The sequence below is a fragment of the Pagrus major genome, chromosome 21, assembly GCF_040436345.1.
Source record: "Pagrus major chromosome 21, Pma_NU_1.0".
Taxonomy (NCBI): Eukaryota; Metazoa; Chordata; class Actinopteri; order Spariformes; family Sparidae; genus Pagrus; species Pagrus major.
In genome coordinates, this window is record NC_133235.1 from 5,465,653 (window position 1) to 5,490,828 (window position 25,176).

Sequence of the window (25,176 nt, forward strand, 5' to 3'; positions counted from 1 at the left end):
CTAAGATCTGTACAGTGTCTCTCATTTTCAAAAAAAGAGACTTCCATGATTTTTATTTCTATTAAAATTCCGTCATAGACAATATTGAACATTGTCTTTATCCACATTTTTGTTGTTCGGTTGTTTATTTTTGTACAAAAAAAGATGTGCAAAAATAGCGCTTTTATTCTGAAAAGATATGACGGGAAGTGTCAGTCGGTCTTCCGTTCGGTGGAAGTTGTGCCTGAACGTGATGCAGGAAGGAGCTCGTGCTGGTGATCGGCTAGTGGCCCGTGTGTGACCGTGTGTGCTCGTGCTGCTGCTGCTGCTGCTGCGTGCTCAGACTCAGTCATGATGCTGGAGAGGAGCAGGGTGACGGTGGTGGCGGAGATCTTCTTCAGCAGGAGACACTCATCTACTGAGGAGGAGGAAACAGTCCACTGTCGCTGCTCCAGAGCCTTCGTACAGTGAGCATCTCTTTCCTACTGCACGCACTGACATGGATGTGTGATGAACAGTACTGCAGAGTGAAGTGTGGCTACATGAAGTTTCAGCAGCTTGTTTGTGTCTGTGTTCTGTGCCTCTGTCCAGGGACAGGGAGCTGTACCGCTCTGATAACAGATTGCTCTCCGTTGACCTGACAGTTGAAGGTAAGTGACACCGTTCAGTGTTCAGCATGCAGGCGGGACTGGGCACTGTCACAGTGGTGTGGGTTCAGATCTGCTGGTACTGAGGTTCTCCAGTGACTGAATATACACACACGCACACGCGTTGTGAGGTTGCATCGATATATGAAAGTATGATTCCATAAATAATATTTCCAGATGATGAAGAAGAGGAGGATGAGGAAGAGGAGGTGTTGGATGAAGAGGCTCAACTGATGGCCAGCATGGGTCTGCCCCTGGCCTTTACCTGCTCCTCTGCCAAGAGGAGAGCAGTAAGTTGCTTAACCTTTATGAAAAGTAATCTGTAATGGATGGTCTGTTGTTTTTCCAGGCCAGTTCAGATGAAACCTCGTCCTCCTCCATAAGACGAAAGACTCGGCCACATATGACAGCAGAAGCAGTTTGGAAAGTTAGAGCCCAACCAATATTGTTGTTTCCCCCCTATCCTGATACTGGGGAGTAAAAGCATTCTAATAATGATATATAAGCCCATATTCACGTAAACACACAATTCTTTCAGTGATCCCTCCAATGTGGTTGTCAAACAACTGTGACAAAGATATGTATGTAACAGAGGTTTCTTCTGTAAGATTCCTCGTTGTATTCTTCCTAAATATGGGTCAATATAATTCAAGGTCTTATTTCATGTAGGACTGCAACTAACAATTATTTTCATTATTTACATGATTAATTATAAAGTCTTTTCTTTTGAAAAATTATTGAAACTAATTGTTATATAATAATAATTATATACTATTTTATTATTATTAATGCTATTGATTGTCAGTTATTATTATTTGTTTTATCGTTGCAGCTCCAATTCCATGCGCCACTTTATAACTTTGAGAACCTGGCCCTCTAAAGGTCTGCACGGCCCCGCTGTCCTCAAATCCAGTGCCCCACATCACCATTTTTCAAGCTACTGTAGCATCATATCACATGTACCCGAACTTAGCGTGGTGTCCAATGGGAACCCCTCATTTGAGGCTTTCATCATGAGGACATGGGCCTGGTTTCATCTAAACTTGGTTTGAAAAATGATAGGCACCTTTCTGCTGCTGAATGAGCCTGTGTTTGGTCACGTGACAGAGGAGGAAGCCTGCCTCAGACTGGGTACCATCTGAAGAGGAGGAAGGTGAAGAAGATCTACAGGAAAACAAAGGTAATGCAATCAAATTATTAGCATTATTATTATTATTATTATTGTTGTTGTTGTAATGGTGATGATGAGGAGGATTTGTGGTGTTGTTTGTCTTGCAATTTTTGACCTAGCTGAGATGAACGAGGTGTGTGATCCACTGGAGAAAGGAACAGGAGGGATCCAAGATACTGGCTGGGAAGCCTACTGGGGTAAGGAGGGAGGACATGAGGATTACTGTCAAGTACACATTCATGTACACTTGTACACATTCCTGTTCACTTGTACACTGCACAGTTGTACAATTCAACCCAATGATGACATTTAAAGGTGCACTATGTAGTTTGTGGGATAAATGTTAATGAGCAGAGAAAGATCTTCATTGGCTGATTTTTTTTTTCTGCCTAAACAAACTAAATAATCAAACTCTCTTTGTTTTCATGACTGAATAAACTGAATAAACAAACGGACCTTAAAGGACAACACACTTTATACTGTTTTACTTTGTTTATATGTGGCGGACCCTGCCACCTTTCTAGCTTCAAACAGTGTTCTGGGACCTTATTTTCCTCTGAGAACAGCTGGTTTATTCACTTATGGAAGAAAAGTTTGTATTATTGCCTCATTAATATTGTAGATATTAAAATTCTGAGTTTGAGTTTCTTAGTTTTCGTAGTTTCAAAACTACACAGTGCTCCTTTAATGTTTCCCCTCAATGGACTACAGTTGTAAACATGTTTCAGACATTGTTCACTCAGAGGGACAGAACACTAACCTGTGTCTTGTTTTGCATCATTTGCGTTTCAGATATGCACCTCATTATGTAAATGTTTAGACATTTTTACATTCTGACAATTTTATATGTCAAACTGCTGTTTGACAAAACAGTCTTAAAGGATAAGTTCATCCAAAGTCACTCCGTCATTATCTACTCACCCTCATGCTGATGGAAAGTCAGGTGATGTTTCGTAGTCTACAAAACATTTCTGGAGCTTCACAGCAAGACGGTGTTGCAGCATTCTGCTAAACAACTGAAGTCATTGGAGACTTGTTTTAAAACATGAAAAACAACCACAAATGTACATGAAATGGCTCCACACGGCCCATCCAGCATAACCCAAGTCTCCAGAAGCACAGAGAACCTACATTGATTTAAAAAGATCAAGCACACACTTCAGACTGGGATGCAGGCTTACGCTTTTAGCTTCGGAGCTACAGTGAAGATTTCAGTTTATAAATAACGTCTTTTGAAATCAGCTTAGGGTTTCTGGGCTTCCATAGACTTGTATAATGCCAGACAAGCTGGATGGAGCCATTTTAGGGTTTTTTTAGTTAACTAGTTCAGTTGTTTAGGAGAATCCTGCAATGGTGTTTTCCTGTAAAGCGCCAACTTCCAACAGCATGAGGGTGAGTGGATAATGACTGGATTTTCATTTTTGGGAGAAAGTCTGGAGACTTTTTGGATTTTGTGATCTTACTGGAAAGCGCAAACTGGACAAGATGCATGCTGTGTGTAAACTCTGCCTCACACCAATTAAATACTTTGGAAACGCAACTCATTTTTGCAACCATGGCAGCCATTTTGACCCTAAGCTAACATCCACAACCATAAAGAACACAGCAAACCCAGCAAATCAGATAAGAATTTAGGAGGTGGGGTCAATTTTTCTGTCTAGTTCTGAGGAAAGATTTGAGGAATCAGAAACATTTAAGATCACAGTTATGTTATGATGTGTAAAATGAAGAAGATACATTTACAATCCTACACTATCTGTAGGTCAGCAACCAATATCGGCGAATATATCTTATCCTTTTAAAGAAGTCAGGACAAACCATTTAACACCTCAAATATTAAACATTGCTTCTCTGTTCTTGTGTATCTCCTGCAGCTCAACAGGGTGAAGCTCTGCTGTGGAGCAGCTGGCTGGAGAAACATCCACAGACTGCAGAAGATCCAGTTACAGTGACTGCTCCGTGGGATGACCCAGATACAAAGGCTCTCTGGGACGAACATTCCACAGAGACCTACTACTCCTACTGGGAGCAGTACTCATACTGGGTGGCACAGGGCTGGACCACTGACCAGTCTGTCTGTAATGGAAACACTGGAGAAGAAGCAGGAGCAGCGGGGGTGATGGGCAGAGGCATAGAAACACAGCCAGAGGAATGGATGGATGGACAGACTAGAGCTGAGAGCCAACAGAGTGAGGAAGTCGAGACTCTTCATGATGGTGTTGAGGTTTTGAATGATCAGTTTGGACAGAAGTGCACATTAGAAGCTGGTGGGAGCTCTGTGACCGACTCAGAGACTGACAAACAGTGTGTGACAGTGGCTGATGATCCCTCTGATGGTGGGACTGATCACAAGAGACCTGCTGCCTCCTCACAGCCGAACACAGCTGAACATGCAGGTAATAACTGTGTGTGGGTGTGAGTGTGTCTGCGTGTTACTGTCAACAATGCTACCAGAGGTGAGGATTTTCCTTGATTCTAGATGCATCATGACGCAGATGTGGAAGATCAGGAGTTTGCTGCCCACACAAAATGATAGCCTACTAATGTTGATTACTCGATTTTCTGTCCTCGGCACTTGACAATAAAGATGTAGCAAGTCTTAAAAAAATGCACCCAATATTTTGAAAGCAGACATCAGGGGACATTTCAGATTTCATGAACTTACTGGAAAGCACAAACTGAGACGCAGACGCATTCTGTGTGTAAAATCTGCCTCACAAAATTGTAATACTTTGTTAATGCAACAAATTTGAGGAACCATATTGGTCATTTTGACCCTGAGCTAACGTCCACAACTGTAAAGAATACAGCAAACCAGCAAATCAGACAAGAATTGAGGAGGCGCAGCCACTTTTGCTGTGTAGTTCTGAGATAGGCGTGTGCAGCAGTGTCATGCGTGTGATGTTTGCTACATTCAGTGAGCGTCCTGTCTGAGAGCTGCCTTAAAAAATCTATTTTTGTAGATTACAGCACACTTGTAATGCACTGCAGAAGGATTTACAGTGGGGTCCAAAAGTCTGAGATCATACTGAAAATCTTTAAAGGGGCACTGTGTAGTTTTAGAGCAGAAATTCAAACTCAGAATTTTAATATTTACAATATTAATGAGAAACAAAGTCAGAAATATGTATATTTCCAAGTGAATAAACCAGCTGTTCTCAGAGGAAAATAAGGTCCCAGAACACTGTTTGAAGCTAGAAAGGTGGCAGGGTCCGCCACATATAAACAAAGTAAAACAGTATAAACTGTGTTGTCCTTTAAGGTCAGTTTGTTTATTCAGTTTATCCAGTCATGAAAACAAAGAGAAAAAATCAGCCAATGAGGATCTTTCTCATCTGATTCAAATTTCTTTCCCAAAACTACAGAGTGCTCCTTTAATATTTTTCCGTAAACCTGGAAATAATCAAAGTTTCAGGATTCAGAAACATTGTATATATTCTATATAACACAGTTATGATATGTAAAAATGAAGAAGATACATTTCAGATCCTACACTATCTGTAGGTCAGCAACCAATTTAGGCAAATTTGTGTTTTGACCAACCTCACACCTTTGTACAAAGAGTCACATTTCCTTACAGTGTATCCCCTTGTGTTAAAGCATATGTTGAGATGACACCCAGATGAACTCATCAGAGGCTTGTTCACTTGCAGCCAGTGTTCACCTGTTATGAATATGGCTGTGTCTCAAGATTCCAGTGGATCATTACCTCATTGTCAAATGTGTCATGCTTGTGTTCTTAGACAGGTATGGGAACTAGAGATTTGGAAATGCAAGCAGATGTAGGCCAGCAACTCACAGTCCTATCAGACACATTTTACATCAGCCTGAAACAACAACTATCAACCAACCACTTAGATGTCCGTCCATAAAGACCACGCCTGCCTCTTTTTTGCTTTTTTGTATGCCTGCAAATGCAGTTAACCTTTGGTTAATAATGATTTCGACTTATGTTGCAAAACTTGTGGTTCAGATGCCACCTTATTAACACTAGCTGTCCTCAGGCCATATTCTTATGCAGAATCACATATATATAAGTGCACATTATATCAATGCTTGTCTGGTGTGTGTTGTGCTGGTAAATATTTTGTATGTTTTGCCTCAGGTTCCCAGCAGGCTCCTGGCAGCTCTGACAGACAGAATGACTCAAGGAATAAAATGTCCAACAGGGAAGATGATGATGAGGAGGACAAACCCCCAGGAGGAGGAAATGCTAAAGTCAAACGCAGGTGAGTTTGTACTGTATACGTATTGAATGTCTAGAAATTCCAAGCTGAAATTTTTTTATTCAGTGTTTCCTCGTGGATGAAGGTGCAGAGGAGCGTTCGGGCCACTGTGAAAAATTTCAGATCTTTTTTTCTCAGAATTTTGAGTTTAAAGTCGTAATTCTGACAGACTTCTAACTTTTCTGTGTGTCTGCAGTCATGAGCTGGATGTGGAGGAGAGCCCACAACTGACACCTGAGGAAGCTTGGAGTAAACTGGGACTCAAACGCAGCCGAGAACCTCAGTAAGTCAGATCTGTTCAAGCTGCTGTTTTTGTTTCAATTCGGTTGTGCATGTGTCCACTTTTGCATTCCTTTGGTCTCCAGTAGAGTGCAGCACAGGACACATTTTTCTGTCTGAGAGAACAGTAACCCATACTCAACAGACATCCCGTTTTTTATGTCCAATAGTTAGTGCAAGCAGAAGCACTGAGTCTGTCGCACAGTTGTAACAATGGTAGCAGCTTGCCTGTTTACCCCGATTGCAGACATGTACAGTGTAGATGATGTTGAAAAGGCATTGTTCTACGCACATAGATATAGAATAAAAAAGTATACATTTATTTTATATCTATGGCTATGCTCTCTCTCTCTCTCTCTCTCTCTCTCTCTCTCTCTCTCTCTCTCTCTCTCAATCTGTTCTGCTGTGTAGATTTGTTAAAACAAAGTCAGTAACAAGTGGAATACATTGTTCTTTTAAGTCCATGTTAATTAACAATAAATATAGTCTCTTTTTTTATACATTCATAACAATGACATCATCACTCTGAGGCAGCTGAGTCCAGTCGAGCTGAGCCCTGTTGCCCACGGGGACTAACTGCATCATCCAAGCTTGCACCACCAGTCAGCTGATTGGGCCCTTTAGCTCCATGGCTAACTGAGCTACTTGCTAATAGCAGCTTGTCTCTACCGCTGAAGATAGCTACAGCAAAGAGTCTAGTGAGCAGCAGTAAGCAGTTATGCTGCCCCCTATAGTTTTGGAGCTGCCTTTGAATTCTTTAACCAGTGTAACACAGTATGCGTACTGTTTAAAGTGTCATGTCAGTGTAAATGTCTCTGTGGATGATGTTGTCCTTATGTTTGGATCTCAGGTTCACCAGTGTGTTAAGCTTTAGAGGCAGTGCTGGTCAGAAGCGTCAGAGGTGGACTAAGAGAACAGTCAGCAGCATCAGCAAACACACCAGGTTCACAGAGACGGGTGGAGATGACACACAGCCACAGATCAGCACCACCCTCCACAAGGTACCTGCTGTAAAGTGTTTTAAGGTTTCCACTGTCTGAGACACCTGTAAGACTGGGGACAGAGGAAGGGAGGATTTTTTAACTGGGGGGAGGTTCTGACTCCTGAATTGATTGCTTGGAATGGACTTAATAGGTAAAGTTATCAGAACAGACTCACCTGAGCTGCCATGTTGGATATTCCCAACTTTTATGCAAAGTCGATTCTCCAAACTGCACAGTCTTGAGTGTATAGTCAATGACAGTCAGAAATGGAAAGTAGCATAAAAGACCTTGACTTTGTTTCACAGGTCCAAAGGTTCCTTGAAAAGAACCAGAGAGAGACACAGATGACTCCATTTGAAGCAGGTGAGATGGGAGAAGGATGCAAACAGGAAGCTGAGGACAGGCCCCCATCTCTGGGAGAAATGACAGGTGAAGAGGTGAAGAGGGAGAGGACGGAGATGAAGAGTGCTGTGGAAGAAAATAAAGAGACGGTGGAAGAAGAGAGTTCTGTTTCTCTGTACAGTTTAGACGCAGAAAGGAGGACGTGCACTCAGCCCAGCACCTCCTCCCACTCTGCTTTGTGGACTATGGATCGTAAGAGTGACGAAGAGGAGGAGCAAGAGAAGGAGCAGCCTGGTAGACAGCTACCATGTGTAGAAATTCCCGAATTTCTCCTGCCAGATCCACCTGAAGGCAGCAGAGGTAAGTGTTGCATCTGTCAAATGATCCTGATATATTTTTGTTTGTAGAAATAATCCGAGGTGCGGTGCTGTCGGAGCGAGGCTCTGCCACTTTTTTCATCCAAGTGAGGAAATAAAATGTTCACAGTTTGCATAATCCAGTTGAATGTTAAAATGTTAAAGTGATGAGTTGCTGAAAGTATTTAGTTTTAAGGTGTGTTTTGAATAAAGGCATCTTGTCATTAACAAGGCTGAACAGCTCTTCATGCGCAGCTCGTTACATTAGGTGACATACATGTAGCGAGCTGCACACGTACAGTATCGTCCTGTCATTCAGTGTGTGCAAGGGCCGAAGGGCTGAACGTCACCGACACTACAACTAACTGAGAGTTACAGCAGGAACAGAGGCAGCAGCTGTGTTCAGGACCTGAGCCAACAAACTAGGAACATATATTCATTTAAAACGTGACATGTCCAGGCTCTGAGTTTCTGCTCTGACATGTTCAGTGGCAGAAATATTCAGAGTGGGACAAACATTATGACAACAGTTACACAGCACAGCAGCAGCTCTGAATGAACCATCAGCCTACCTGCTGCAGTCACACTGTCTGTTATCACCTACTGTCAGGCTTTACCCCAGGTTCACTGTGATTCCACCAGTTAGAGACAAGGATACTAAGTTGATGAATAAATATTCCCATGGTAAGACAAAATGTGGGAGATAAAGCCATAACCGGCAGAGAGAGAGATTATGACATAAAAAGTCATATTTATGAGATATGAGATAAGCCTATAAAAAACAGTTTAAATTATGGGGGAAAAATCATAAATATGACATAAAAAGTCATAATTCTGAGATAAACAAGTTGAAATTGTGAAATGAAAGTTATAAGTATGGGTTCAAGTCAAAATTATGAGAATCAAAGGTCATTAATTTGATTATAAAATGTCAACATTAAACTAATATTTTTGACTTTCTAACTCAGAATTATGACTTTGTGTCTCATTCATTCATTCTTACCTCATAATTATGTTCTGTTATTATATTTTTTATCAAGGCTAAGTTTTCATCAATCTTTGGTCTTTAACTGGCAGAAATGGGCTTCCACAGGATGGATCATATCAGGATAATCAATAAGTCATGTATGCATGAGAGAGAAGTCCGTGTCCTCTGGGTCATTGTGCTGCTGAAGATGTTTTTCTAATTCATATGTAATGCTGCTCCTTCTAGTAGGCCTATGCATAACCTCAGTATCTATGAAATCCTGACTACAGCCCTACATGTAAGAAAATGTTCCACCTTAGAAGATGCAGATAGTGTTTGTGAATTAATTCTTTCAGCCCAGTTTATAGCCAGCTAACGCGAACTAGTAAGGATGAAGGCAGCAAAACATCCTTTCATTTTTTGGAATAGCAAAAAAAGGTAAAAGTTCAGAATCTTCTTGTTTAAAAATAAAGTGCGTGCATCTTATATGCGCTCCGTTACTTAAACAAATAGCAGTACACCCCTGATAATAATACAGTCCTCGTGAAACTTGAGACAGTCCTATAATGAAGAATATGTATGTATGTGTGTAGAACAGAGAAGAAAAGATGGAAAGAAAACAAAGAAGAAGAACAAGCGAGGGAGGAAGCAGCAGGTCCCGGCTGAGATGGCAGCTGAACCGGAGCTGGCGAAATACTGGGCTCAACGCTACAGACTCTTCTCTCTCTTTGATGAAGGGATAAAGCTGGACCGAGGTCAGTCTGAACTCTACATGCACTAACAGAGAATTCACTCTGTTGTTATCAGCACCATCAGCAAATATATTGAATAAAAATGTCCAGCTCCATAAATAAAGAGGCTGTGGTTAAAGCCAGGTTCCCAGCTGTAGTGCTACTGAGCCACAAGGAGAATTAGATATCAGATTTCTTCCGACATCAGCATGAGCAAGTTCAGGCTGAGAATGTGTGTAGAATCTCCAGTTTTGGACGATTCTCATGCAGTTGAAGCAGATGAATGAGTCTTAGTGGGACAGAAGGTGGAAGAAGTATTCCATTTGCTCTCCTTAATATATTACATGTATTTAGTCTTTATGTTTGTGTACTAGTACTTTTGAAATGATTGTACCTTTTTCATTATTTTAGTATTATACCTCACCACAATGTACTTACACATTTTAAGTGACATCAGCTACAGAAAAAAATGAAAGCTTTCTCTGTGGGTTTGAAACAACCTTACAGCTCCCTCCTAGAAGATTACAGACTTCATCCATCTGACTTGACAATGCATGTTTTGTGTTTCAGAGGGCTGGTTCTCTGTGACACCAGAGCGGATTGCTGAGCACATCGCTCTCAGGGTGGAGCACAGCTTCTCTGATTCTCAGCTGGTCATTGACGCCTTCTGTGGTGTGGGAGGAAACGCCATCCAGTTCGCCCTCACTGGAAAGAGAGGTGAACCTGGTTAACTGAGTTAACAATATACACTCGCTAGCCTCATTATTAGGTACACCATGCTAGTATGGGATTGGACCCTTTTGGCTTAAGCCTTTAATTCCTTGTGGCATTCAACAAACATCCCTCACAGATTTTGATACTGACATGATTTTTGTTGGGTTGCTTTTTACATCTACCAAAATCTAACGGAGAGTCAGATTGTGCAGGAAAGCTAAAAATCCTCTAACAGCTGTGTGCTCGTCGATAGATATATTGGACACTGAACTTGATGAGGCCAAGTCTTACTGATTACTGTAGAAAACACAACTTGATAATTTTATTGTCCTGGAGAATATTTAATGGAGAAAATAGCTTGGTATTTTACATAGTTTCCTTATGAATCAGAAGCTCCATTAACTGTGCAGCTAGTTGGTTCATTTAGCAGCTATAGTTAGCGGTTCTACCAGCTAGCTGAATCTTCTCAGACTGGGAGACTTTTTTAACCTCTAGCACAGGAGCTTCAGACTGCCTGGAGAAGGTTTTTCAGGCCCAGGGCAGGGGGGAACCAAATGGAGAGGATTAGCTAATAGGACCACAAACTGCATGGCTAACTGAGCTAACTATCTAACAGCAGCTAATGTTACAGTGTTACAGTTAACCGTTACTTTAAGCAATAAGTAAAGCTACCTGTCAATCAGGAAACTTAGTAAACCACCAAGCAGTCAGGCAGAGCAGCCAGAGAACATCAGAGGGAAAACCAGAACATAATTTCCTCATTAATATGATCCAGATCAGAGTCCGGGTCGGATCTGCAGTAAATCACCTCTGTACAAAAAGACAGACTGAGCAGGTGAATGGACGCGTCCCTGTACTTCGCGGCATGCTGTACCTGGAACAGATGACCGAACTCAAAAAAACTGTTAATCTGGAGAAACAGATGTACTATTGTGTTCCATCTGCCTGACAGTGGTGTTTAGCATTATGATAAGAAATGGTATCCTGTAGGGAACATGTATAAAGAAAATGGAATGGGCCCAAGGTGCTCCCCTGAGGAACTCCATAAGAAGTCAAATGTGAATACTTCCAATTAACATTCAAGTCTCTGAACTGCCCCCAAGTTTAAATGTTCTGTGTGTTTTAACTCTGATGAGCTGTCCAGTGAGTCTTCATGCAGGATTAGCAGTGTCACAGTCCCTGTACATACATACATATATGACACAGAGGTAAAAACTGTGTAATCACTGTCTCTTTCTTCTGCTGGTCCTCAGTCCTGGCCATTGACATTGATCCGGTGCGGTTGGACTTGGCGCGGCACAATGCTACAGTTTACCGCGTTGCTGACCGAATAGACTTTGTGCAAGGAGACTTCCTTCAGCTGGCACCCCGTCTCCGCGGTGATGTGGTCTTCCTGTCTCCACCGTGGGGAGGGCCTGACTACCTGACTGCTGAAGTGTTTGACATCAAGACCATGATGGAACCTGATGGATATCCTTTCATGTTATTTTAAAATATATACTGTAAATCATGTTCTTTCATTGAGCAGAAAAATAATATGTTAGTGAATCCCACAAAAGTTGCGTTGTTGTATTTACACACATTTCATTTCAGTACTTGTAGCATTGTTGCACATTTTCAAGCTTCTCTCAACATCATCTAGACAAAATTTCCACTTGTACATGAAATACTGAAATGTAACTGGGCAGATTATCCTTACATTACATAGAGTGAGCCCTTATATATCGAACACTCCACGAGCTCTCCTGTAGCACTGTGTTTCTATGAAATAATGGTTTTCATCTTTAACAGTAGACACATTTGAGATTTTCCGCCTGGCCAAGCTGATATCAGACAACATAGTTTACTTTCTGCCTCGCAATGCTGACATGGATCAGGTCCGTATGTTAATTGTGTTTGTGTGTGGGTGCATGAGTGGTGAACAGGACATAAGTTATTGCACGAGAACACTAACATCATTTACTCTGCTATAGGCTTTCTGTCTGTTAAACATTTAAGGTGAATCGAACAAACAATTTTGTAAAATTGTACAAAACTGTTATAACTGAATAGACCTGTAGGCAGGAATACAGGGGTCAACGCCCCCAGTGGAACTCTAATTTGTTATGATGGTGGATTTGTATATCTAATTTGCTGACAGAAGATCAATTCATTGAACTAATGGTCAAAATGTGTTATATATCATATTCACACGGCGCCCATTTTCCTCTGACATCACGCTCAGGGAAGGAAGTCTAAATGTCGTGCTGCTGCGTTCCTGCTGCGAGTGGGTAATGAAAATCAAGAGGGACATCTGACCGCATTTCAAGATAACCCTTTTAGCTTCCGTTAGACAACCACTAACGTTAGCATTCAACCATTTCCTAGCTGACATTTCTGTTCGATAGTGTTACACTATGCAACAGGAAATGTCAACCTAATGGGTTATCATGATGTTGTTTTATCTTTAAATCTGGCCTGATGTCCCTCCATGGTGCCATGATGAACATGATTAAGAGTTGATCACATTAACTATGTTTATACGGCTGGAGCAGAGCAACATAACATTATTTCAGCATTCAAGCCTCGCACCCTTGAGGGGCTTGACGTCAGACATATATGTCAATATGGTCTACAGTACTAGCTACTGTAAAATGTTAACCACAATTGATATGGTCACATACTGAATTGGCTGATTTATTTTGGTTACATTTGGAGAATGTACCAGTACATACATTGCACCGGTAATGTATTGGAAGATACTGTATTACGGAGGGACAAACCACATTCATTATCTTCACAAGAAGACTGATGCAGCAGCACTTTTTCATACATTTTCACCATATGGGGACGGAAAATCTGGAGTAGATCGAGAATTGGTGTCCCAAATGTGAGGTCATCTAATGTCATAGTCATAGTCAAAGAATCTGAAAAACATATTAACAGGTTCCAAAAAGGTTTAGTGTAAATGGAATGGGTAGATGGGAATGGCTATGAAAGCATGTTCTGTGGTTTCACCTTTTTAAAGTTTGGATCACGGAATCAGTTTCAGTAATATTTGAAAATAATACTACCATTAGTACTACTACTAATTCTGATATCTATTCTGGTCTGGTTTAACAATATTAACCAACAGTTTGAGGGACTGGAACAACACCTGTCTGACATTATATCATCTCCATGTTAATCTCTCAACAGGTAGCCTCTCTGGCTGGTCCAGGAGGAAAGGTGGAGGTGGAGCAGAACTTGCTCAACAACAAGCTGAAGACTGTGACTGCGTACTTTGGCAGCTTGATAAAGTCTGACAGTGAATGAATGACAAATGAAGGTTTCTTCATCCACTATATGAGAAAGGAACAGAAGTTTCTACTCGGGCCTAACGGGCTATACTCACCTTCTCTCAACTCCACTTCCTTTGAATTACAATAAGCACCATTCAAGTATCAACAAGTACAATTGGATTTACATTTGCATTTTATGCAGAATACTGGAGTTCTGAGAGTTTTACAACATTGATTTATATTTTTTATCCTATTTTTATTGTACATTAGCACTAATAAATGTTTTTCAGAACGTTAAATGTTTGGTGTCATCTTCCTTGTCAATAACAGTTTCATTACATTATTCAGTGTAGTTTCAGGCCTGGTCAAGTTAAGTAACAACAGAATGTGGTTAATCTTGGATCACATGATGAGAAGCCACCTTAGATGAACTGTGCGGCTTCACATTATTGTCGTACAGAATCTTAGCGTGAATGGATCAAACACAGTTAAACACTTTGTTACTTTAGTGAATATGTTATCCAGTTCTTGAATTAAAGCCCTGGTTTCACGGTGGTACTTCTGCCCACCCTGTCTTTCATTTATGGCATTTCAGGTCAGATGTAAATTTAGTAACTTCATTAAAAATAACATGCTGTCTGAATCATGTCGTAGCAAAATGTAAAAAATCACTGTGATGTGCAGACTTTTTTATACAATAGTTTGGTAACAGTTGCAGTGAATTTGAATATGTTTTTTGTATCAGTCTAGCAGCTGACATGATGAGATTAAGGTCAGTTGGTAGAGTGAGCGCTCTATGTACAGAGGCTGTGTCTTTGGGGCAGCAGTCCAGCTTTCAATCTTTCCCCCTTTTCAGTCATAATCTCTGACTGTCAGTTTCATAATAAAGGCACCAAAAGGCCAAAATATATTAAAAAATAACACTACATTTCATTACATTGTAACAGGTCAAAAAGGTTCAACCCACCCCTTCCAAAGACTCTTTGTTTCACCCGATAAATCCTAAAAACCTCAGGGGGTTTGGTGGTCTTCACATTCCCTTTGCTCACCAGTCATGGCTCCATACAGCTTGTTCAGTGTAATCTTAGTCTCAGAAAGATCCCAAATTGATTTGAAAAATTGTTATTTACAGCCTCAAACAGGGTGTGTGCTCACACCTTTAGCTTAGAGGCTACATTGAAGATGTATCTCAGCACCTACAGAAGAATTTCAGTCTTAACGAGTGTGTAAATGAAGTCTTTTAAAATCCATGTGTGATCCTGAGCTGTGTGAAGCCAACATATGTTTTGTTTGAATGCTGTATTTATATTTTTAAGTGTAAATTTATTATGATCTAACTTGCTCAAGGGTACCACTGGTATTGACCACTTTGTTGTCTCTTGGAGAGCAACATACCAGTGGTGAACCTAGAACTGACCAATCAATTTCTGAACTTCTGAGTTTAGGTACAATGTATCTGATTTGTTCTCAGAGTTTTGTAATTGTGTAAATATATCTTGTAAAAAAAAAAAAAAAGGATTTTAACTGAGACAAGTAGTATCTACTAGTATCTAGTACCTAACCCTAACCCTAGTATCTAGAAGTATCATATAAACTGCTTCACTTACAGTCCCTACAACTTGTTATATTGCTTACCTTAACACCTTCCACCACACACACCGCTGCAAATGCTTTTCTCTTTATCATGCTAATCTCAAAGTGTAGCCAGAAAGGTGATCAGGTCCTTTGCTGTCAGGGCTCCTCGACTGTGGAATGAGCAACCTGTGGAGATCAGGGCAGCAGGGACAGTTTCATTTTTAATATTTGTTAAAAATTAACTTGCACAAATGTGCTCTGAAGTGATTCTTTTATCGTTTTACTATTTTATCCTGTATGTCCAAGTGTTTAAGTTATATCAAATAGAATCACGTTTATTATAGATCATGCAGGCAAAAAGATGCATGTTGCAAAGCCGGCCGCAGGTCAATATCCAGCAAAGTGTCCCGTTGTCTCTAGATGAGTGTATTATCATCTGATCACAAATACTGAACACGACAGACTCTAATCAGCACGTATTCTTTTGTGGCAGATATACAGTAGATTTAGTTTCTTCCAGGAAGTCTTGTCACTGGCATCAACCAGTCCATGTGTCTGCGTCTGCTCATATGTTTTATGTAACTATCATCTCCATCTGTTTTCTGAAGTACACAATGTCATTTTCTGTTTTAACCAATTATCCGGTTAGTTCACTTCCCCCAGTATTACAAAGGAGGACTGGGGCCACTTAGAAAGAAAAAGAAAAACGTTCTGACTTGTTTTTCACAATTCTGAGGTTAAAGTCAGTATTCTGCTTTTTTCTCAAGAAAAGTCAGAATTCTAAAAGAGATATGTAAGAACTCATTTTACAGTGACCCTAGTTGGATTCAACAGTTCTTCTAGGTCTCAATTTTTACAAAGGTTTTTCATGTTTCATGTAGCTGAAAAAAAAGTCAAAACTTAAAAATGTGATATTACAGTGGCCCTAATCATTTTCCGTACAGATGCCAGCTGGATCCAGCTTTGATCAAAAATCTAACATTAGCCAGTGTAAGATGTGTACTCATGTTTTACTGTTCTTTCCAAGAGGAAGCATCAAATTTTTCAAGACAATGAGAAAAGCACAAAGTAATCAGAGAAATTAGCTATAAAAAGAACATTCCGGCAACGTTTTATACATATAACATGAAGAAAAAGCAATGTGATGCTACAGTGGCTTATCAAACAGAAATGTGTGTCATTCAGTGTCAAACAGCATGCCATTATACTGCAGTGCAGTCAAAGGAATACAAAGGCAATACAATCAAATGTCAGGATGTAAGCCATAGTTTTGTATGTGGTTAACAAACATTCTTTTGCAGAAACATCATTCTACTTCATGAAAATCAAAGACAGCTCAAGTTTAAAAGTACCGAGTTCAGGAAAATCCTGAACTAAGAGTCACTTCAGCCCATCGTGCTGCAGCCGTCCCGTTTGGAAGAAGCTGGCCTCACCTGCCAGATAAGGCTTACACAGATTCACTAAGCCTTATCAAATCAATATCGTCTCTCTAACCAAAACACTATCTTACATGGGAATAAGAATGAATTTCTCAGAAGCTCTGGAAATTTGTAACATGCTGCAAATAGAGGGTGATGAGTTCATGTCCTTGTTCAGGAAAAAGCAATGTCCATTTTGGCGAGCACGAACTTGTTTTACTTGTTACTTGCTGTCTGAATGCAGGGAAAACTGCTAGCCTAGCCTCCATCCTCACTTTGTCTCTGGTCAATTTTCTCCAAATAAGCTTTTTATTTTGTTTTTGTGAACAGCCTGAGCGGACCAGAGAGGCTGCTCTGCTGCTGGTGGGAGGCCACATCCTCTTAGAGATGTACATTTTTTGTAGTATCTTGTTCACTGTTCTTATGTGTCATTAACTTCCATTAACATTATTATTTTAACAGAATTCTGACTGAGATTTGAAGAATGAAGAAAAAATAATAAATCACCAGTAATGAAAAAACAGTCAATCCTCAGTTGTTTTTACAGTGGTCCTAATCCTCATCCGCTTTTTTCATTGTGTGTCTTCTACGTAAAACTTAAAAATAACAGATTTTCATAGTTAACCTGCAGCATATTTTTTTCTAATATATTTATTTTGCTTTTGCTTATTTTGAGTTATATTTCCTTGAGGTGTTCACTGTTACTAGCTTCTTCTTGTTTTTTAAGTCCAGCCCATTTGGCCTTAACTTGCACTTGGCTCCCTTTGGGACACGGCCTTGAATTTACCTCAAAACCTCTTTGACCTAGACTTGTCTCCAGCTCGACATCAATGGCTGACTACAGGCCTACTTCCAACTCCCAGCTACGTTTCGTACATTTATGCTGTGTGGGAACAGAAAAAATATGGTTGTGGGTGTAGGTTAGTGTTGAGGATGGTTCTTAATTGACTGAAACACCAAACCTCCCCTTGGCTCATTAGGCTAACAAGGGGGATAGCATCCCCCCTTAACATTGCCTATTGGTCATATCTCTCCTATTAATAAAGCTGAGCTCTTGGAAAAAAAGTTGTGAGCTACGACTTCATGAGACAGCTTTGGAGTTGTTGGGGGGTGTATCCGTTTGCTTGTGATGGAGTTAGGCTAGCAGCTTTCCTCTGCTTCCAATCTTTGCGCTAAGCTAGGCTAAACTCATTCCCCACCTGTCTCTGTACTGGATGCAACTGTACTGAACTTATCTGACTCAGGGTCACATGGCACACGAGAAGATGTTGCAATGTTTCTTTTACACAAATGTTGTCTCATTATCACGGACTGACATTGCTAACAGAGGCAGCATCAATAAAACCAAAACAACCAAAACAAAACAGCGAGTCAAGCTCTTGTGGACTGACAGGACTCAGTTCATTCTTCAAACACTGAACTCAAGCCTGAAGTCCTTTGGCAAAAAAATAATGCAATCATTAATAGTTGCAACAATCAATACTCAAAGATCATAAAGAGACACTGTCAGATATGTAGATGCAAAAAATAAAATAAAAAGTGTGACGTTTCTTTAACACCCAGTTCTTAATCCAAATGATGCTGACAAAGTCATGGCTACATCTCCTTCACAGACAAGCAAGCAAGTGTAAAAAGAACACACACACACACACACACACACATACACACACAAAGCTTTCAGTCTTAAGGGCTGAAATAAAACTAAAATAAATAAATATAAATAAGGCAAACATGAGATTTAATACAAAATAAACTGGTATATGTAAGCATTGTTACAGCTGTGGAGGATTATTGGGATTAATGATCATTACCATTAATGACATAATCTTCTGATATACCAGTATATTGCACAAAGGCATACAGATATGAATCTATAAAAATAAATGCAAAATATGAACTTTTATGAAAAAATATATGACTTAAATATGAATAAATAAATAAATTAAATTGATATCAAATTAAAAATGATTTAACGAAATAGTAAAATAAAAGCTAATGAACACACACTCAATCCACCGAGGCCTGTAACTTCACAGCACCATCCTCTACTCCACCTGAAGGTTGTCATCCTGTCACACTGTCTATTGCAAATAAGGTTAAAATAAACTGCTCCACACGTCCACTTGGCTCTGCAAGGCAGCACTGTGCCCTGTGCTTTAATACCCATGCTGTAATGCCATGTCCATTGTCCATAAAGTTTTTGAATAAACCGCTCACATTCTACATCCTCGAGGTTCCACAGGTCATCATCACCACCAACAGACCGCACAACTACTCCCTATGCTTAGAAAACTAAATACATCCTAACGTCATGTGTCCGTGTTGTTGAGAGAGGCTCAGATGAACCACTCCTTCTTGCTCTCGTCGATGGTTTCGGTGAAGGCAGGGTCATTGACGATGATTGCTGCGTCAGCGCAGTCTGCCGACTCTGCTCCCTTGGCCTCGTTGGTGTGGTAGGATCCTTTATGACGGAACATGTGGCGGATAACAAACACCATGATGCAGAGGACAGTGAAGATCACCATGGAGATAATGCCTGGAAACAAAGCAGACGAGCACTTCTTTTATAACAGACTGGAAAGTTTGCTGTCTGATGAAGTTGCAGAGTGCCCAATAATGTAACTCAATGTTGATGAAGGTTCTCAGTCATCCAGGTCATGGTAATTCTAAGTGCTGTATCGTAGGCAACTGGACATGTTTCAGTTTCTTGAAGACGTTTCACCTCTCATCCAAGAGGCTTCTTCAGTTCTAACTAACTGGAGGGGAGTTGCAGGCTTTTAAACTCTGTGTGGGAGTGTCCTTACAGAGTCGTTAGGGCCACTTGTGGGTCGTTGACCCAAATGGCCTTCATGTGGGTTGCTAGGGCTAGGTGAGCCCAGGAGTGAATGGTTGTTAAGCTGTCTGGGGAGGGAACTCAGTACTGCATTGTAGGTGGGTGATAAGTAATGTCTTAGGCCACCTCCTCTGTTCAAAGACGGTTGTTCCAGTTTGACATAGATGGATTCTTTTACTTTCAAACCATCCGTCTTCTTTGGACAAGATGTTTTCATTGTTGTCTCAGAGCTCAGATCTCAGACGCTGTAAGGACACTCCCACACAGAGTTTAAAAGCCTGTAACTCCCCTCCAGTTATGTGGTCTCCAAGCCAAGCTGATACAACTCTTATGGCATACGGTGATGGACCATATGGCCTTATTCCAATACGCCCCTCACCCCTACCACTTCGGTAGGGGTGTACCCTGACACACCAGGCCGAAGGTTAGCCAATGTTGGGGTTGATGGTGAGCGTCTAGTTTTTACGGTGTGTCCCGCACCTTTGGCACCAGTCGGCTCTTGTTGGGGGCTTTTTTGCTGTGTAAGCATGTAGAATCTGTGGCAGAGTCCATGATTGGCTGTTCAGGTAAGCGAATCAGTGCACAGAGGATAAACAGCCTGTTGCTACGTTTTCCTTCAGCATATTCTTCTCTGCCTTTCCTCTTATTTATGTTTGTTCTTTGTTTATTTCTGAGTCTATGCCCCTTTGTGACTGTGAACACGATAAAGTCTGTCTATGTTGATGAAAACAGCTGTTTCGCGTGGAGTGTCTGGTATCTGTAGGTTTAACAGGTTAAAGGACCGTTCCCAGCTGCAGCTTTATCACTTGGTTGAATGTTAAATGACATTTACCTCCAATTATGGCAGAGTTGCGATCCACTCCATCCTCACTAGTCTTGTCCTCATTGAAGGGGAAAACTGCTCCAGCTGTGGACAAAGCAAACAGTTATTATTATTACATTATCTGTATGACATATCTTTATGTTCCATCAAACTGTGTTATCTATCCGTCTCTCTACCTGCTTCTAGGTGCCAAGGGTCACTAGCTGAGGCCATTGGGGAGATGGTCAGGGGTGAGGCTCCACAGTTGGAGGGCACCAGGATCCCAAGGGTGCTGACGGGTGCAGCCAGGCCGGAGCGCAGTGCAGCTTTCAACGGCGCCACGCTGTTAAACTGAACTCTTGACAAACAGCCCACGAAGCCTGGCGTGTTGTAGCGCTCGATCAGGATGGGATCAATCTGTCCTGTTTCTATAAGAAACACACAACAACGAATTTATCTACTCCAACAGGTCAGTACAAAAGTGTCTGGTAGTAACACAAGTGAAAGGACCAGAATGACCACAAGAAAACCTCATATCTCAGGGATCCAGACCAACTTTTTATACTGGTTGGACTGGTGAACCTAACTTTTTCATTTAGTTGCACCAGTACATAATTAAGATACACCCAATAATACATTTTAATTCAATTTCTTAAAATATAGTGTAAATTATTGTAAATAGGAATATAGGTGCAGATAAATGTGTTGGTTGCTTATCCAAGGTTCAATTCCTTAAGTGTGTTCTGTAACCTGTAACCCTATGGGTGAGTGAATGGGTGGGGGACCAGTGGGACGTTGGGTGTGTGGGTGGAAGGGGTGGGATAAGAAGGAAAGGGTGAACTCAATGGGCCAATGTAAGTGAAGAACAACGCACCCTGTGTTTTGGAGATGACTGTGTAAATTGAAATAACATGTACATGTGCTGTATTCTTGTGGGGTAAAAAATTCCAGAAAATCATAAAACATATTTACAAAAAAAAAAAAAAAAAAATCACAATATGACCAAATACCTCGGTATCAATATTGCGACAATATTGTAGGGACAATTTGGTACTTTCACAAAATATTAAGAGAGATAAGAGATTTTTGATCAATTATCATCATAAGTGGGGATATATTGACTAAGTGAGTAAAGACAAGTATTAGAACAAGTAGTATAATAGTCTAGTGCCACGGCATAACGGCATATAAAGTTATGATTAATGGGCAGACAAAGGAGCAAACTGGAAATGGGAATAGGGACTGTACTCGTAACAGCCAACATCCCTGAGATGAATCACTCCTGTCTGACAGGACCCCCCACACACATTTCAACTCATCTAGACACTTACCAAAGACCTTTCCAAGGAAAATGCTTTTGACCAGGTTGAGCTGGGTGTCAGAGGCCTCAGGTAGGGTGTGTGTGGACACTGGGTAGTGGTCCAGCTGGAGAATATGGACAGAGGAAAGGAACAGTGACATGTTGAAATGAAACTGAACTTTAATCTGCTCTGTTACCATCATTCCCAACAACTGTTCATTTTAGTCAGCAAAACTTTATCTTAAAGAAATAGTTAAACATTTTGGCAAGTATGACTATTGGCTTCTTTTTAAAAGAGAGATCAGAAATATTCCATAACTCCGCCTAAAACTCACTGTGTTTGCTGTTAGTCAGGAAACAATATACAGTATATTCTAAGTGCTATATCGCAGGCAACTGGACTTGTTGCAGAGTCAACTCTGTAAGGACACTCCCAAACAGGGTTTAAAGCCTGTAACTCCTCTCCAGTTAGTTAGAACTGAAGAAGCCTCTTGGATGAGAGGTGAAACGTCTGAAGAAACTGAAACAAGTCCAGTGCCTACAATACAGCACTTAGAATATAGCAGGAATTACCATGACCTGGATGACTGAGAACCTTCATCAACAATATACAGTATATGTACATCTTGTTATTAGTGAGATTTAGACATTGGTAGGTATATTTTGGACAAGCTGCTTCCTCCTTATGCTAAGCTAAGCTAACCCAGCCCTGTTGCAGATCAGTAACAGACACACAGACTAATATCCACCTGAACATCTCCCTCTCAGAAAACAGCAAGTAAGCCCATTTCCCAAAACGTGGAACTATTACTTTAATTCAGTCGGGCACCCTTTTTCTACTCACTGGCAGCATACAGTATTTGTTAAAACATTGTCAGGTACCACTGCAGTGGCAGCGAGCACTAACCTGTAGTCGTATCTCCCTTAAGTTTCTAGTTATGTTGACAGAGTGTGGCTGTCCGTTGGCCATGTTACGATGGTCAACATCTATGGTGTAAGGTTCTGTTAGCCCCCCAAGACTGTAGCGGATCTGGAGTGTGCCTGGACACACACACATAGAGACATAAAGTTTGTTTTAACACAGGATAATAATGCAACAGCAGTTCATAAAATACAGTATATCCTTTTATATACAATTATTTTAAAAACTGGTCAGGTACGATGTTGATGAGCCTACCGTTGTGCCTGAGCACCACTGCTAAGTAGTCCTGAGTCCTGGAGCTGACGTAGACCAGGATGCTAGGAGCACTGGAGGTGCTGAAGCTGAACACCAGCTCCTCCTGAGTCAGATTGGCCTCACTGGGAACACCAACACCTGATAGGCTCTTCTCCTCCCGCAACGCAGAAGCTCCTGCCTCTGGTGGGAAGTCATAGCGCACCAGTGTTCCTGTCTCAAAGTAGCCGCCAACATCTAACACACACACACACACACGCACACACACACACACACACACACACACACACACACACATACAGAAACAGCAGCAGACAAAGGACAGGTAATTAAAACACTATAGAAATGTTGAGAAATCTTTCTTGCTGCACTGAATCTAATACAATTTCTAATTTAACATCCATCCATCTATAAATCCATCAGCTATGCTCGTTTATCCTTTGGAGGATCATGGGGTGCTAGAGCTGATCAAGCTAACACTGGACCAGAGGCAAGGTACACCCAACAGATTGCCAGTGAATGATTGGGCTGACACATAGAGACAGACAACCATTTACACTCATATTGACAATAAGTTCACATTTACCATCTGTGCAGAAGGGTCCATCGTACGCAGTGAGGGAGCAGTCACAGGAGTATCCATTGTACTGCTCCACACATGTCCCTCCATTCCTGCAGTGCATCCCGAAGCTGTTGCAGTGGCCCTGGCAGCCTGGATTCACCCCTGGAGCCACCTTTGCCCTCTCCTCCAGGTCAATGGTCACACCGTTTATCTTCAGAGCCCGCATGCAGCCCAGGAAACCCCTCTGACCACTCGAGGCTCCTGGTAAATAAGACACAAAGCAGAGCAAATGTTCAGGCAGAGCAATGGAGACTACAGCTGTTACAGTCACTGGATCGTTCGCAGTTGTGTGAATCATATCATTATGTACAAAGGGGACAGTTCTCACCATCACTCTATACTCCTAATGTGCAATATTTTGATATTATTGATTTAAAGACACAATATATCATTTCTGCTGCTAGGGGTCTCTCTAACAGAACAAAACAGTAAACATTTGTGTTGTGTGGGGAGGGCCAGGAGGAGCTGCTCAAAGCCGGCCAGCTCTGGAGCAGAGAGTTTGGTGCAGAACCAGTGTTTCTGAATACATGAGGTGTATGTGTGCATGTGTCTTACCAATATATAGATCACTGTAGTACTCCAGTTTTGTGTGTCCCTGTGGGGGGCTGAGTCTGACCTCCCTGTACTGTCCATTAAGCTGCAGCACTGCCTCTTTGATGTTCTTCTCAGCTTCCACGCGATGCCATTGGTCATCATTCAGAGGCACCGGTGAGCGAACGCTGAGCTCCACCCGCTCACTGCCCACATCAAAAGAAAAGAAGACCACCGAGCCTCCTGGGAGCACGAGGATACAAACCCAACATTAGTCACATTTTAAAACATCAGACTGAGAAATGTTGAATTCTTCCATCATGTGCAGTGTACACACAGGCACACACAGACACACCTCTGAGTTCAATGTGAAGGAAGTCTGTGGTTCCCAAGTTCTCCAGAAAGACCCCATGAGTGGAGGAAGTCTTGAAGTAGAAGGAGATGTCCGTGCTGGTTTCTTCTCTGAAGGAGGGGAAGTGGAGGTATGAGGCAGGACTGCTGAAGGATGCTGCATTCCAGTAGTTCCCTTCAGAAAAGAACAGCAGGACATGGAGTAAATCCTAATGTTTCATATCTGATGATCTGAAATATCTCTGGTGAAAGATGAATCTGTTTTTGTGTCTAAGAGAGATCGAGAGACACTCACGGTCCCCCTGGCATCTGAGTGCTCCGACTGTCAGTTTGGCCTCAGATCCAGCTCTGCCTGTATCACCAACTACAACCTGACTGACTGGCAAATGGTCTTTGTACACCAACAGGCCTGCATCCTCCCTCCTGTGCACACACACAAACACACACACACAGGGAGGCAAACAACACCTGTCAGCCAAGTCAGGACAATATCTGAAGCAGTTTTAGCTGATTTCTGAGTCAATAAATCCCTTTTTACAGCCTGGTTAGACTTGGGCATGCAGCAACACCAGTGCCTGGGCCAACGAGTTGTCAAAAGTATGATTCTGCTTTGATTTCACTTTTAAAGCAGAAGACAATTGGAGCAAAGATCGAGCAAAGAACTCATTTTCGAGTAAACTGCAAAATCGTCATCTTGAGGTCTGAGTAGTGAATGTAAAAAGGAGAAGAAGAAGGAGCAGGAGAAGAAGAAGAAGCAGAAGAAGGAGTAGAATGAGAAAGAGAAGAACAAGAAGAGCAAGAAGATGTAAGATGATCCAAAAAAAAATAATAGTAAGATGATACAAGAAGTATACAAACAAAAGTAGTAGGGTTCGGAATGAGCAACACTGCTCGACCCCTAATAAACTAATTAAA

At 41.3% G+C, this 25,176-nt stretch overlaps 2 protein-coding genes across 2 annotated transcripts in view; one reads left to right on the forward strand and one right to left on the reverse strand.

The window, feature by feature from the left end:
• Window positions 1–241: 241 nt before the first annotated feature.
• On the forward strand, window positions 242–13,954 carry tgs1 (trimethylguanosine synthase 1). The gene is made up of 15 exons (XM_073492145.1): window positions 242–446; window positions 571–629; window positions 804–916; window positions 1,734–1,806; window positions 1,917–1,994; window positions 3,672–4,193; window positions 5,903–6,026; window positions 6,220–6,306; window positions 7,153–7,303; window positions 7,591–7,987; window positions 9,544–9,705; window positions 10,252–10,398; window positions 11,649–11,865; window positions 12,194–12,272; window positions 13,573–13,954. Exons 1-15 carry the CDS (start codon window positions 331–333, stop codon window positions 13,687–13,689), a joined length of 2,442 nt encoding a protein of 813 aa, XP_073348246.1. The 5' UTR covers window positions 242–330; the 3' UTR covers window positions 13,690–13,954.
• Window positions 13,955–18,671: 4,717 nt separating this feature from the next.
• The window catches only part of cntnap2b (contactin associated protein 2b), a 28,063-nt gene continuing 21,558 nt past the window's right edge, over window positions 18,672–25,176 (reverse strand). The window contains exons 16-25 of the mRNA XM_073492200.1: window positions 24,557–24,684; window positions 24,266–24,436; window positions 23,935–24,153; window positions 23,344–23,580; window positions 22,761–22,994; window positions 22,491–22,624; window positions 21,615–21,708; window positions 20,481–20,711; window positions 20,314–20,388; window positions 18,672–19,184 (exon numbers count right to left, since the gene is read on the reverse strand). Of these exons, the coding sequence (XP_073348301.1) occupies window positions 18,985–19,184; window positions 20,314–20,388; window positions 20,481–20,711; window positions 21,615–21,708; window positions 22,491–22,624; window positions 22,761–22,994; window positions 23,344–23,580; window positions 23,935–24,153; window positions 24,266–24,436; window positions 24,557–24,684 (1,723 nt within the window). The 3' untranslated portion in view covers window positions 18,672–18,984. The remainder of the gene's footprint in view (window positions 19,185–20,313; window positions 20,389–20,480; window positions 20,712–21,614; window positions 21,709–22,490; window positions 22,625–22,760; window positions 22,995–23,343; window positions 23,581–23,934; window positions 24,154–24,265; window positions 24,437–24,556; window positions 24,685–25,176) is intronic.